Source organism: Carlito syrichta, unplaced genomic scaffold, assembly GCF_000164805.1.
Source record: "Carlito syrichta isolate Samal-C Ts95f unplaced genomic scaffold, Tarsius_syrichta-2.0.1 Scaffold305702, whole genome shotgun sequence".
NCBI lineage: Eukaryota > Metazoa > Chordata > Mammalia > Primates > Tarsiidae > Carlito > Carlito syrichta.
In genome coordinates, this window is record NW_007249798.1 from 58,798 (window position 1) to 71,789 (window position 12,992).

The 12,992-nt window shown below is 37.1% G+C and overlaps 1 protein-coding gene across 1 annotated transcript in view; it reads right to left on the bottom strand.

The window, feature by feature from the left end:
* Window positions 1-12,992, bottom strand: part of CAMK4 (calcium/calmodulin dependent protein kinase IV) — a gene marked incomplete at its 3' end in the record, with an annotated part of 166,726 nt that overhangs the window by 17,194 nt on the left and 136,540 nt on the right. Inside the window, exon 4 of the mRNA XM_021714675.1 lies at window positions 953-1,015. Within this exon, the coding sequence (XP_021570350.1) occupies window positions 953-1,015 (63 nt within the window). The remainder of the gene's footprint in view (window positions 1-952; window positions 1,016-12,992) is intronic.

Sequence of the window (12,992 nt, forward strand, 5' to 3'; positions counted from 1 at the left end):
CAGGTGAGATCCTCCCACCTTCTTCCTGTCTTGAAAATAGGCCTGATAACTTGTGAGAATTGTGTAGAAGCCAGTAAAAGCCACAGAGTATGGCAGAACCAAGGATGGTATCTAGGTTCTAGATGTCATCACTGAAGAGCTGAGACAGTGCTAGAAATTACCTGCCTTCTGTAGCTTGTAACACAAGAAAAGCATTTGTTTAGATCATCATAATCAAGTTTTCTGCTATTTACAACTGGATGCATTCCTAATTCATATTACGTTTTGAGCACTTTGCCTTGAGCCTAAGCATTGCAGGCCACCCCCCAGATACAACTTCCTCAGAGAAATGGGCAAAATATTTTCTTTAAGTAGATGGCTTAATTCATAAAAACAACTTATGGCTTAGAAAATGATTTTGTTCTTTTTTACTTCATCAGTTCAAGAAAGCTTTTCACTAGACCTTTCCCTCAGGGCTTTGTCAGGACAGAGCCTAAAGCAGAGCTTCTGAGGACATTTTATTTGCCTCATTCAAGTACATCATTTATTTGCATCTTCGCATTGTTCTTGAAGCAGAATCTCTCTCAAAGGAAACTGAAATGACTTTGGAAAGCAATGTATTTTCTTCATAGGCTTTTTCGGCAAATGGCATATTAATAAGATAGGCACATAAAAGAAGGAAAAAGCCAGTGTTTTATTAGAGCGAAACAAAACTTCAATTTTTACCTTTTATGCATGAAAAGAAAGATGGCATATATTGCTGATCTGTCAATTTTGGGACATTTTCAAGAGTGTTATTTGTAAGATTTATTCAGTCAAAGAACTGAAAATGAGATGAAGACAAGAGCTAGGCCATGTTGGCTACCAGTAGCAGGAGAAGCCCCTTCTCATTATCAGCATGGACAGTGAAGGACAAAAATCCCATTGGGTAGCTTTGTAAATTATTTGAAATAGTAGGTTAAAAACGACTTACAATGTTTGGATGTGAGAGGCGAAGAAGGACTCCTATCTCAGTTCTTACGATTTTTTTGTCCACCTAAAAGGCAAAATAAAAGAAATAAACTGAAAGAAACTCCCTTCTTAGAAAGATCTTCATTGTAGGAGAAAATCAGAAACAGCAATAACTACTTGGGTGAGTCAAGTAATTGGCAGAGAATAATTCCTAAGCTTTTTTCTTGAGTCTCTTTCCTCTGGTTTTTTTGTGTTTTTGTTTTTTTTCCAGCTGCATGTTCTCCCTCTTTGCTTCAGACATAAGGTAAAGCCACTAACTAAAACAGATCACAGCTTCCTAGACTCTGCGTGGCATCTTTCTCCCTTTCCTAACAAAAGCCATCATCACTATCACCACTAAGTCACAAGTTCATCTCAATCTATCCTCTTCCTTCTCTTGTTTCTTCTATGAAAGTCTCTGTCTCAACCTCAGTGGAGTTTTCAGTCATTTTACCTGTCTTCATCACAAAGAGGTGACACATAACCCAGCCCAATCAAAGTACCCTGTTTCCTGGCTATAGGGATAGGGTTAGGAATATTCTACTAGACTCAAGTCATCCCAATCAGGGTCTCCTCCAGCAATTTTGCTTAAATAATCAAGAAAATGCTATTCTCTTTTTATCTGAAAGTATGAGAGCAAAGGAGGATAGAGTCTGTTGCTGCCAGTGACCATTTTTGATGCCATATGGAGACTACTTTATTAAAAATAAAGCCAACACAGAAAAAAATATTGCTGAGAATTGAAGAGAGTGCTGCTGATATAATTTAATTCCCTGGATTCAGTTATGCATAAACTAGTTTGCCCTTTGAGCTTTCTAATTATATGAGCAACTAAATTTCCTTTTCTGCCTAAATCATCCAGAGTTACTTCCTGTCACTTGCCATGAGAGAACGCCTACTTAGCTCACCCCTTCATCTCCATGCTTGAGGCAGTGGCTATTTAGTTTTGAATATTTCAAAATTAGGGGTGTTCCCCATCTCTAGGCCAATGATTGACTCTGTTAATCATAACGAGCTGGTGTTTCAGATCTCTAAAAGTCGCATATGAGTCAGAAAGGTTTTAGTTTACCAACAAAATCTACCAAAATCTATCAAAACCCTATCACAGATAATATCTGTACTATTACTGTGATTTCTTCCATCTGAACCATCCAAAACTTTTTGACTGGCAGGGTTCATATCGTTTTAGATATGAGTATGAAAAATTTTATGTGCATTTCACAGTCAAACTTTGTGGGCATATCCAAGAGACTGCTTCAAATGGAGAATGGGTTCTACCCTTTCAGTTACTTCTCCTGAGAAAGAAAGCATTGACCTCAGGGAAAACCCAACCCCATTTCAATGGTGACAAGCAACCACAACTTTCAAGATAGATGAATAACAAAACCCATTCATTCACTTTTTATTCTCTAATAAAAGCTTTAATCTACAAAGATGCATTCATTAAAAAATAAAAATGAATGAACACTCAAATAAATTTTATAAAATGTATATATTATTTTTCTTGGTTACAACATATAAATATAATTTACATTTATTTTCTCTGGCAAATATAATTTTGTCAGATCCTGGAGAACCTTATTTAAAGAGAGCAGTCACCACTTATAAATGCCTTTAGTTTTTATGAGAAGGAAACATAGTTTCAGGGAGATATTAAAGAATTCTTATTCCAATGAGTGATTTCTCAAGAGTCTATTTCACCACTGTACATAATAAAACATTAAGTATCCTTATAGGCATGGTAAGGCCTCAAACTACAGTAAGTTTTGGTCATTCTTGCAGGCAGTTTAGAGAACTGAGATGTTTTAATATATTTTTTGCCAAAGAAAATCAAACTTTCACAAATCAATTTTCAATGCTACAAAACAAAAATATATTCATTTATGTTGAATGAATGCATCTGTGAAACCCTGCATAATTCTTAAAATATTCATATTATCACACATAAAAATGCAAGATCAGCTATAAATCCTGACTAAGAAGAAGGATGTAGATACAATCTGTGCATTTTAATACCTGACAGCTAATATGAGACAGTTACATAAGAGAGAAGTCTCACTTAAGCAGAGAAAAACAAGTTGGCAAGAAATAACCTAACTCAAGTGTACAGCAAATTGATAGGCTCTAGGGCTTTCGTAGTGAAGAAATAAAGAAAAGCACACATCTTAACACATCCAGTGCTCTGTGACTGGAGATCTTTAAAAACTGCTTCACCAGGTCTTCTCCAGACACTAAACCATAGCTACTTTGTACTATTCAGAATATGTATTGGCCGAAACTCTTTCATTTGCAAGTAACAGACACCCAGCTCAAACGAACTTAAGCCAAAAAACGTAATTTATTGGCATATGCAACTGAGAAGTCATAGTGGCTCTATCTACAGACAAGGGTAAATCTAGAAGTTCAGATGCAAACAACGTCTGTCTTGTCTCTCTGTCTCTGTCTGTCTCTCTGTGTGTGTGTGTGTGTGTGTGTGTGTATGTGTGTGTGTTTGTGTGTCTTTCTCTCTCCCTGTGCATGTTTGTGTCTTTGGCTCTCTACCTCTCTCCTTTTCAAATGGCATGAAACATGACCATAGACATTCCACACCTATATTTCTCAGGTTCACATTTCAAAGGGAAGAGAGACTCACTCTCTACATCTATCTAATCTCCTTCTCATAGGTCTTGCTTGTTTTCTATGCCTACTCCTGGATGTAGGAGACATATAACTATGGCAAGGACAAACATGGGCCATGGGCCCTCTCATTTGACTATAGTTGAAGGCGATGAGCTTTGGTTCTCCCAAAGAATGGAGGTTGGCAGACACCAAAGACTCCATTACTGTTTGCTTTTAACATTTGTTCCCATCTTTTTACATTTCCATACAATCCTGAAGTATTATTTCTCTGCTTCTTCCATGTCACCGACTAATCAAACAATAATTCGTTAATAATTATTAATTTACAATAACTCTTCTCATTACTCAACTTAATATTTAAAACTTTAACCATTTACTGGTAATGCAAATGAGTCCTACCAAATCGTAATTTAGGGTTTTGCCTAGAAACTCTTTTGAATCCATAGTGGAAAGTTGATGTAGGGTAATCACTTATCTCATGAATAAACCTAGCAGACTACCTAGCATTTCTACCTCAATACTGTGAGGTATTCTCTACTTCTGGGCAGTAATCTTGTCGATTGTTTTGATGTTTCTGGTGATATAAGTGGAAGGAAAGTAAGAAAGTTTAAGAAAATGATGGCCCTAGCCCAAAGAAAAGGTTGGAGTAAAAACTATAAAGAGGCTCCTGAAATCTATGTGCTTTGTGGAACAGAAGATAATTATAACTTTCATATTGTCAAAACGTCTGAGGCAGAAAAAATATATAAATTTGATCTATTTTTTCAAGTATTCCATGGAACTGGAGAGTCAAGAACTTCTGAATAAGCTCTTTAGTTTATATGTAACAGATGTATAGGGCATAATAAAGGTCTGACATGGGGTTTATATGCTCAGAATCTTATTAAACAATTGGAACATATGAAAAACAAACAAAATGTGGTCTTTTCCAGAGGAAGATTACAATCTAATTTGAGGGATCAGACTAATCTACATAATGTCACTGGAAATAGTAAAAGACAGTAAAGGAAGAATGCAAGTTCCATTGTTCATTGGAAGATCAGTTTTCTGAATCAAAATGCTGCTGATATTCAAATAGTGGGTTTATTCTAAAAGATTTTTGATATTATGAGCCATTTTAAAAATCACATTACTGTTAATACAAAATGAAGACTGATTTGCTAGAGTGTGTACAGAGTACATAAAAACGGTGTGATATGTGGATTGCTGAGGTCCCATTAGTGATGTCAGGCACAATTGTGAAATATAGACAGCAAGGTCCAGGAGGCAGTGGAGTACTAGAACAAGACACTAAAAGTTATTTAATTTAGTAAAAAAAAAAGTATGAATAAATTTCATGAAAATTTACTCTTGAGCAATAGACATTCCCCCTGTACCAAATGAGAGATCTTTGAAAAAAGAGAGGTATTGTTAGGACAGTTAGATGGCATTGATAGCGCTCTTCTAAGACCCACTTGCCTCACCTTCTATTTCTGTTTCTGCAGATGTTGTGGAAGAATATTCTGATACAGTTTATTTTTATGACTATCTTCTCTTCAGGTCAACAAGGATTTCCTTGCTAAAATAAATGTGAAAATGTGAAAATAAATGTATCTGTCATTATTGCATAATGCTTTACAGAAATTTTTTAAGGACATGGACATTCCAAAATTAAGATTGCTGTATTAGGGCTTACTTTTCTCACTACACATTTAGGGTTTGTGTAATATAGGGTTCCCTTCACTCCAGTTTTCAGATATTTCTGATCAATGTAAAATGACAACATATAGCAGGATTATTGTTTTTTTTCACATGGCATATTTATATTAAATACAAATATGCATTTTGAACAAATTTATTTTTTATCATGTTATAGAGGACATATCATATATTGGGATGCCATTTCTTTTTAGTTATTTGAGAGTTAAATTATCTGAATCTAAAAATACTTAGAACAGACCAGATTGCAAAAAGTCTGGTCTAGCAATCTTCTAGTGTAATCACTGCTCTAAATTCAGAATTAGCATTTCTTTAAAAACAATTTTTAAAAGGTAATTCTTTTTCCAGTAAATTCAATATCATTGTTTCTCAACTCAAAATGTGGTTTCAAGACCCCTCCAGGTCCTAGAGACCCTTTTAGGACATATGTGAGGTTCTACTTTTTCCAGTTGCATATCTCAGTGGGGTCCAGGCTTTTTCCATATACATCAGTCCTCCATATCCGTGGGTTCTGTATCTCAGATTCAACAAACTATGGATGAAAAATATTTGAGGAAAAAAACCCCAAAACAATAAAAATAACAATATGATGGTAAAAATAATACAAATAAAACATCATATAAAAACTATTCACATAGCATTTACATTATATTAGATATTATAAGTACTCTAGAGATGGTTTTGAGTGTACTGGAGGGTGTGCATAAATTATGTGCAAATACTATGCCACTTCTAGTGCCACTTAAGTATTTGTGGATTTTGTTATCCACAGGTATAGAGGGATGACTGTACTCTAAACAAAACAACAAATCACAACAAATTGAATGCAGAAGTAGATAAAAATCAAACTGCATTGGATTAACCCAGATAGTAAAAAGATTTGCAAAACAATGCCACTGTTTTCACTAAATATGTTTTTATTTTGAAAAATATAGGCTGGGCACGGTGGCTCACGCCTGTAATCCCAGCACTTTGGGAGGTGGAGATGAGAGGACTGCCTGAATCTAGAGGTTCGAGATCAGCCTGGGCAACTTAGTGAGACCCTGTTTCTACAATAAATCACAAAAATTAGCCAGGCGTGGTGGTTCACGCCTGTGGTTCCAGCTGCTTGGATAGCTGAGGCAGAAGGATCACCTGAGCCCAACAGATCAAGGTTGTGGTGGCTATCAGCGCACCACTGCACTCCAGCCTGGGCAACAGAGGGACTCCAACTCAAAAATAAAAATAAAAAAACAATAATAATGGGTTTGTTATTGTAATTGTAAATATTAATTAATATTTTAAAATTTTTCCATTTTTATCTCAAGTCAATAAATATGCATAGCTATTTGGAGTTCCCAATAATTTTGTGAGTACAAAGGGCTTCTAAAGCCAAAACCTTTGAGAATCACAACTCCAGAAAATTTAACATTATGCATTAAAAAATAGAATGAAAAAAGGAAGTAAAAGAAAAAATGCTAGTAACAATTTAAATTTTTTAAAAATGTGAATATAGTCTTATTTCTGCTTCCTTGAATGCAGGCTTCAGGTTGAATAATGTGTGGGTCATGGTTCAGTGGAGGGTGAGAAGGGTGAAGCACATAAGAATCTTAGAAGAAAGAACTTAGAGAAAAGTGGGAATAAAGCACTGTCAATCCAGAGGGTTAACTGAATAGCAAAACCTGGACTTTGAGTCAAAGTAATGACAACCAAGGAAATCAGCAGAAGGTCAAGTTGAAAAACAGGCTAATGAGCAGATAAGTGGCTTAGAAGCCAAGGACAAGATCATGCTAAGGCCAGGAAATCCTTCCCAGGGGTATAAACTGAGGTTCACTTGTTATTATTATTCTTTTGAGTCTGTCAGGCATGGTAATTCAAGCCTATAATCCCAGCACTTTGAAAGGCTGAGGTGAGAGGATAGTTTGAGCCAGGGTTTCGAGACCAGCTTGGGAAACATAGGGAGATAATGTTTCCACAGAAAATAAAAAAATTAGCCAGACCTGGTGGTGCATACCTGTAGTCCCAGCTACTTGGAAGGCTATGGTGGAAAGATTGCCTGAGTCCAAGAGGTCAAGGCTACAGTGAGCCGTGATCATGCTGCTACACACTGCAGCCTGGGTGACAAAAGAGAACATGACTCAAAAAAAAAAAAAAGTCTGAGAGCTTCCTAGGCAGCCCTAGTTTCAGGGGCAGTTCTCTGTAGAGGTGCTATGTCTTGGAGGTCACACAGGTAATGTGTCTCGACAACCATTTCCTCTCAGCCTTCCTAATATTCCTCTTGTTCCAGAAGTTAGTATTTTCTTCCCACTTCTGAATTCCCTTTCCAAATGCCTGAGGAGCACAATTGAGAATCTGAGCTCTCACATTGTCACTCAGAATGAACAATGTTTTCCTAGAAAATAACTGTCACATAAGCCACAAAAGTCAATGGGCAGCTATCTAAGCAGTCATTATTGCCACTTGAAATTAGCTTCCAAGTGCTACCATAATTAGGATCTTGAGAAGCATCAACAGATGGCTTTAACAAACCAACATGAAAACAGTATTGAAACCTATAATACATACACTTAGTATCTACAGAATACCACAAAATAATAGTTTTTTGTTACTAACAATTTACAATTATAAAAATATACTTTCTTAAAATTTTAACTAAAGGGATATATTTAATCCAGGTTCCCCAGAAAACAGACATGGAGCAGGGATCGATGTTCTGGTGTTTCATTTGGAAAATGAACAAATGAGAGTGAGGAAAAGGGAAATATGGAAAGGTAGGATGTGACACAATGCAGGTAACACATTGTCTACTGTATGATAATGAGCTATAAAGACAAATTGCAGATCACATGGGCAGCTGCATCCAATGGGTACATGGTGCTTCTCCAGAGAAAGTGTTCCAGGACACCATGCCTTGAAGAAGTCCAAGGGGTAATTTACCTGCTTAGAAATCTCTTTCTACTGTTTCTCATTGGTGAAATCTGGCCCCACAGGTTAACTTTTCCATAATTCTGGGAAGCATATGTCTTGAGGTGAAATATGTCATCCCAAGTAACAAGTTACTTGGGATGACATATTTCACCTCAAGAGATGTCATAGCTCATTCAAATCCAAAAATGCCTGGAAGAGCCAGAGATTTCAGGTGTGTGGCTGATTGGCCTAGCTGTAGGAAGTGGCCAAAGGTTTTGGACCCTCTGGTCTGGGTAGCTGGTAGGCAGAAAAAAATCTGAGAAGGCCCATCTGAACTTTCCAATCACAGCTCATTCCAGAGTTTTATCTGCTACTAAGTTTCACAGTTTGAATGTGTCCCTAAAAGTTAATACGTTGGAAACTTAATTGCTATTTTAACAGTATTAGTAGGTGGAACTATTTTAAAAGTATTATGAGATGATTAAGTCATAAGGGCTCTGCCCCCAAATGGATTAATGTCATAATATAGTACATGAGTTATCACAAGAGTGGGCTCCTAATGAAGGAATAAGTTCAGTCCCACTTCTTAAGCACTTGCTTGAGCCTCCTGACCTCCCACCATGAGATGACCCACACTAGATGTCAGCACCATGTTATTGGACTTCCCAGCTTTCAAAACCATGAGACAAATGCATTTCTGTTTACTAACTAGTCTGTGGTATTCTGTTGTGGCAACAGAAAATAGACTCAGACACTAGATAAACTAAAGTGATAGCAGTGGTCTCACTGTCCTGCTCCTCTAATTCATAGTGTTTCATTGCTTATCAGGTAGAGAGAAAGTGTCTTCCACATTCTTTGCTCTGACATTATAAAATGAATAATCATCAAATGGCTTGGGCACATGGGGTTTTTCTGTAATACCTTGTCTCAGTTCCTCTACTCAAATGACCTGAATATTCTTATGACTTTTGGTATATTTTCAATATAAGACACATTTATTGAAGATTATACAGAGGAAACATTATTTTAAAATTTAATAAGAGCACTTATATAGGTTTGTACAATTTCAAAACTCCAAGGAGTTCAAGTTTCTTAATATGGAAGTAAATTTCAACTTTTCTACCCAAAGTGGATAAGTGGTATAATTATAGAGGTACATCTGGGAAAATGGTTCCACCATTGGAACAGAATGTATCAAATGCAGACACTTCATTAAGCTATGCAGAAAATATACTTCTATGCTGGGGTCAAGATGGTTGATGAGGAAAAGAAGGGAGGAAGGATTGAAAAATATGCAAAGAAGGAAACAATTGGGAGTTAAAGAAAAAAGGAAAACCAATGTCTGCATTGTGGGGATGATGGCTTGAGAAAGAGGTGGCGAATGAACTGGAGGAAAGGAGGATGACATAACACCAGACTTCTGTTGAACCTGAACCACTTGGCTACGCTGGAAGTGATCTAGATCCAGACTCCAGAGCCTCAAATATTGTTGGAAAGTTGGGATAACCTATAGAATTATGGACTGCTGCTTTTCCCATTCTAATGATTCAGGAAAGTACAGCAGCATTTATCCCATAAAATTCTCAGCCTCATCTCATTTTCCTTGCAAAGATTAAGACTATACATTTTGTTTTGTCTCTTTATTCTTTTTATGGCTTCCTCAGCTCATTTTTTGTTGGAACGATGTCCAGTGAACATGATGCAAAGTACAGAATTGTACTCCCAAATCCTTTACGGAAACAAGCAGAATCTAAATCGATAATGGATAAGTAAAAAAACACCCAAATGTCTTTAAACCTTCACAATGATTCCTTTCTGCATAGTTTCTGCTTAATTTAGCATCCTGTTTTCTGACATTCAACAAGTACATATTGGTACTAGCATGCTTGATGAAAAGACTTGACACCTGGAGTTTTGTTAAATTCAAGAGTGACAGCTTTCATCTACTAGGATTTGAAAGCTAAAAACTGTTGTTTGAACACCCAAAATTCAAATGTGGACACATCCAAATTTCAAGATTTCTCTTGCATGAGACTGGTACTTCCAATAGCTACAGAGTTTTAACCACGTTTGATTGTTTATCTTCTTGTTTAACAGAAACGTGCGTATCACATGACTGTCTCACATTTTTCATAGTCTTCTCAAGAAGTGATCTGTTTTTGTTCCAGTAGGAAATATACCCCAGGCAACAAATAAGTCTTTGCTGCTCCCTATTTCTATGACCAAATCATTTTTCCTGCCTTCTCCCCACAAAAACCCTAGTTCCTTTCAAATGTCTTCCATCAACAAATACAACCTGCAAACTCTCCTTGTTATAGTCATCTTCCCATCTCCCTGTCATGAACTCACTCTTGTACTGAAGATTTTAGCATATGTTTCTTGACCATTTTCCTATTATCAGTCTTAATAACTTCAACTTTCATGTTAATTATTCATGCAACACCCTTGCCTCTCAGTTTCTTTACCAGTAACTCAATTCTTCCCACCCCCTTCTCCATTCCTCATTCCCATGATCACATCCCAGGTCCTATCATTACTATCAACTGATTCACTTCAAAAATCTTGGTTTCAAACATTGCACTCTCTGATTTCTATCTCCCATCTTTACAGCTATTACTTAGTTTAGATTCCATCATCCATTTGTACCCCTGACTTCTTTGTCCTTCTCTCCCTCTTTTGTACTTGACAGGCAACACTCTTAATTTGGTTAAAATCTTCTTTTCTCTTCTCTTCTCTTACTTCATGTCTGTGCCTGATGTGAAGTGCCTGGAAGAAAATGCACAACCATGATGGCCAGTTCTGTTTTAAATTTATGACCCCAAATCTTAGGGGCCATCAGCCTTTTCATTCTGCAATAAAACATTTTACACCTTTCTCTTCCAGCCTCTAATAATATTTCTTTGCCTTACTCTCCTCTCATGGCCTTGCTTTTAATTCACTGAGAAGATATAAAAGATCCAAAGAGAACACTGTCTTCTCATCAACAATATACTGATTTATATGCAATTGTATTCAATTAATTTAATTCATTTATTTTACTTTTTTTTTTTTGAAGCAAGGTCTCACTCTGTTGCTCAGGCTGGAATATAGTGGCATGATCACAGCTCACCATAGCCTCCAGCTCCTGGGCTCAGGCAATCCCTCACCTGAACCTCCCGAGTAACTGGAACTACAGGTGTGCACCACCACAGTGTGCAAATTTTTAAAATTTTTTGTAGAGATAGGGGTCTCACTATGTTGCCTAGGCTGGTTTTGACCTCCTAGGCTCAAACTATCCTCCTGCCTTGGCCTCCCAAAGTGCTGGGATTACAGGCATGAGCCACCATGCTCAGCTTTAGAAATATTTTTGAGCACCCACTGTGCACAGATGCTATTCTAGGCATAAGGATACAGTAGTACACAAAATAAATAGACTCCCTGCCCTAAGAAGTATATGTTCTAATTGAGATAGAAAAAAGGGCTGAATGCAGTGACTCAAGCCTGTAATCCTAGCACTTTCGGAGGCCGAGGCGCGAGGATGCCTGAGCCCAGGGGTTTGAGATCAACCTGGGCAACTTAGTGAGGCCTCATCTCTAGTGTGTGTATGTGTGTGTGTGTGTGTGTGTGTGTATTATATATATATATATATATATATATATATATATTTATATTTATATTTATATATATGCCAGATGTGGTAACATGCACCCGTAGTTCCAGTTACTTGGGAGGCTGAGGCAGAAGAATTGCCTGAGCCCAGCAGGTCGATGCTGGGGTGGCTGTGAGCATGCCACTGCACTCCAGCTTGGGTGACAGAGTGAGACTCTGATTAAAAAAAAAAAAAAATACAGACAAAGAAAAAGCACATGAAAATGCCCTTGGTTATAAGGGGGGCTTGGAAAAATGAGTGACAGTGAGGAAGCCAGTTTAGACTGAGCAAAGTAACAGAGGAGGAAAGTAGTAAGTGATAATAGAGTCTGTTCATAACTAGAAGACTGGTCATGGAGAATCATGCTGCCCATAGTAAGAATTTCACATTTTAGTGTAAGAAAGATCAGACACAAATAGAATATTTTGAGAGAAGATTGGCATGATTTTAGTTAAGCTTTAAAAGATACTCTGACCCTTGTAGGGTGAGGACGAAGTGTCGAGTAAAAGCAGAGAGACACAATAAGAAGTTATGGCAGTTATTCAGGCAAGAAAGAATGAAAGTTTAGGCTCAGGTGGGAGTGATGAAGAAGGGGAGATTTATATGGACTTTTTTTTTAAGGGAGAACCATCAATATTTGAAGGTGGACTGGCATGAGATGCAAGAGAAAGAGAAGTATAAAGAATGACTGAGTTTTCTGTTCTCAGAAACAGAAGAGTAAAATTGCAGGGGAGATAGAGGAGCAGCTTCAGAAAGATGCTATTAATGCCTCGGCTCTGTCCATTACGCTGAACTCATCTCTCACTCTTCCCCTTCTTTTATTCCAGTTCACTGTTCATCTTTGAGGAAGCCAAGATAGTTTCCATTCTGGGGGTCTTCCACTCTGCACTTGATAGTTCTTTGTCTCAAATGTTCTTCTCTCAGATATTTCAGTGTGAGTTTGGACTCAATGGAAGGAACTGCTACACAGAGCAGGTGATGGTTTAGAGGCAGGGGCAAGTACATGCATTGGACTTGGTGAGGTGGGATGGAAAGGAGATTAGAATTGTCAGGAAAGTCAGTACTGTAGTTTACATTTAACACTAACTAGCACAAAACCAACTTGTTCTGATCAGTATAAGAAGACAAACTCTAATAAAGGATTTTCATCAAAGATGCTTGGCATTGAAAATTTTGAAACATTATTTTTTAT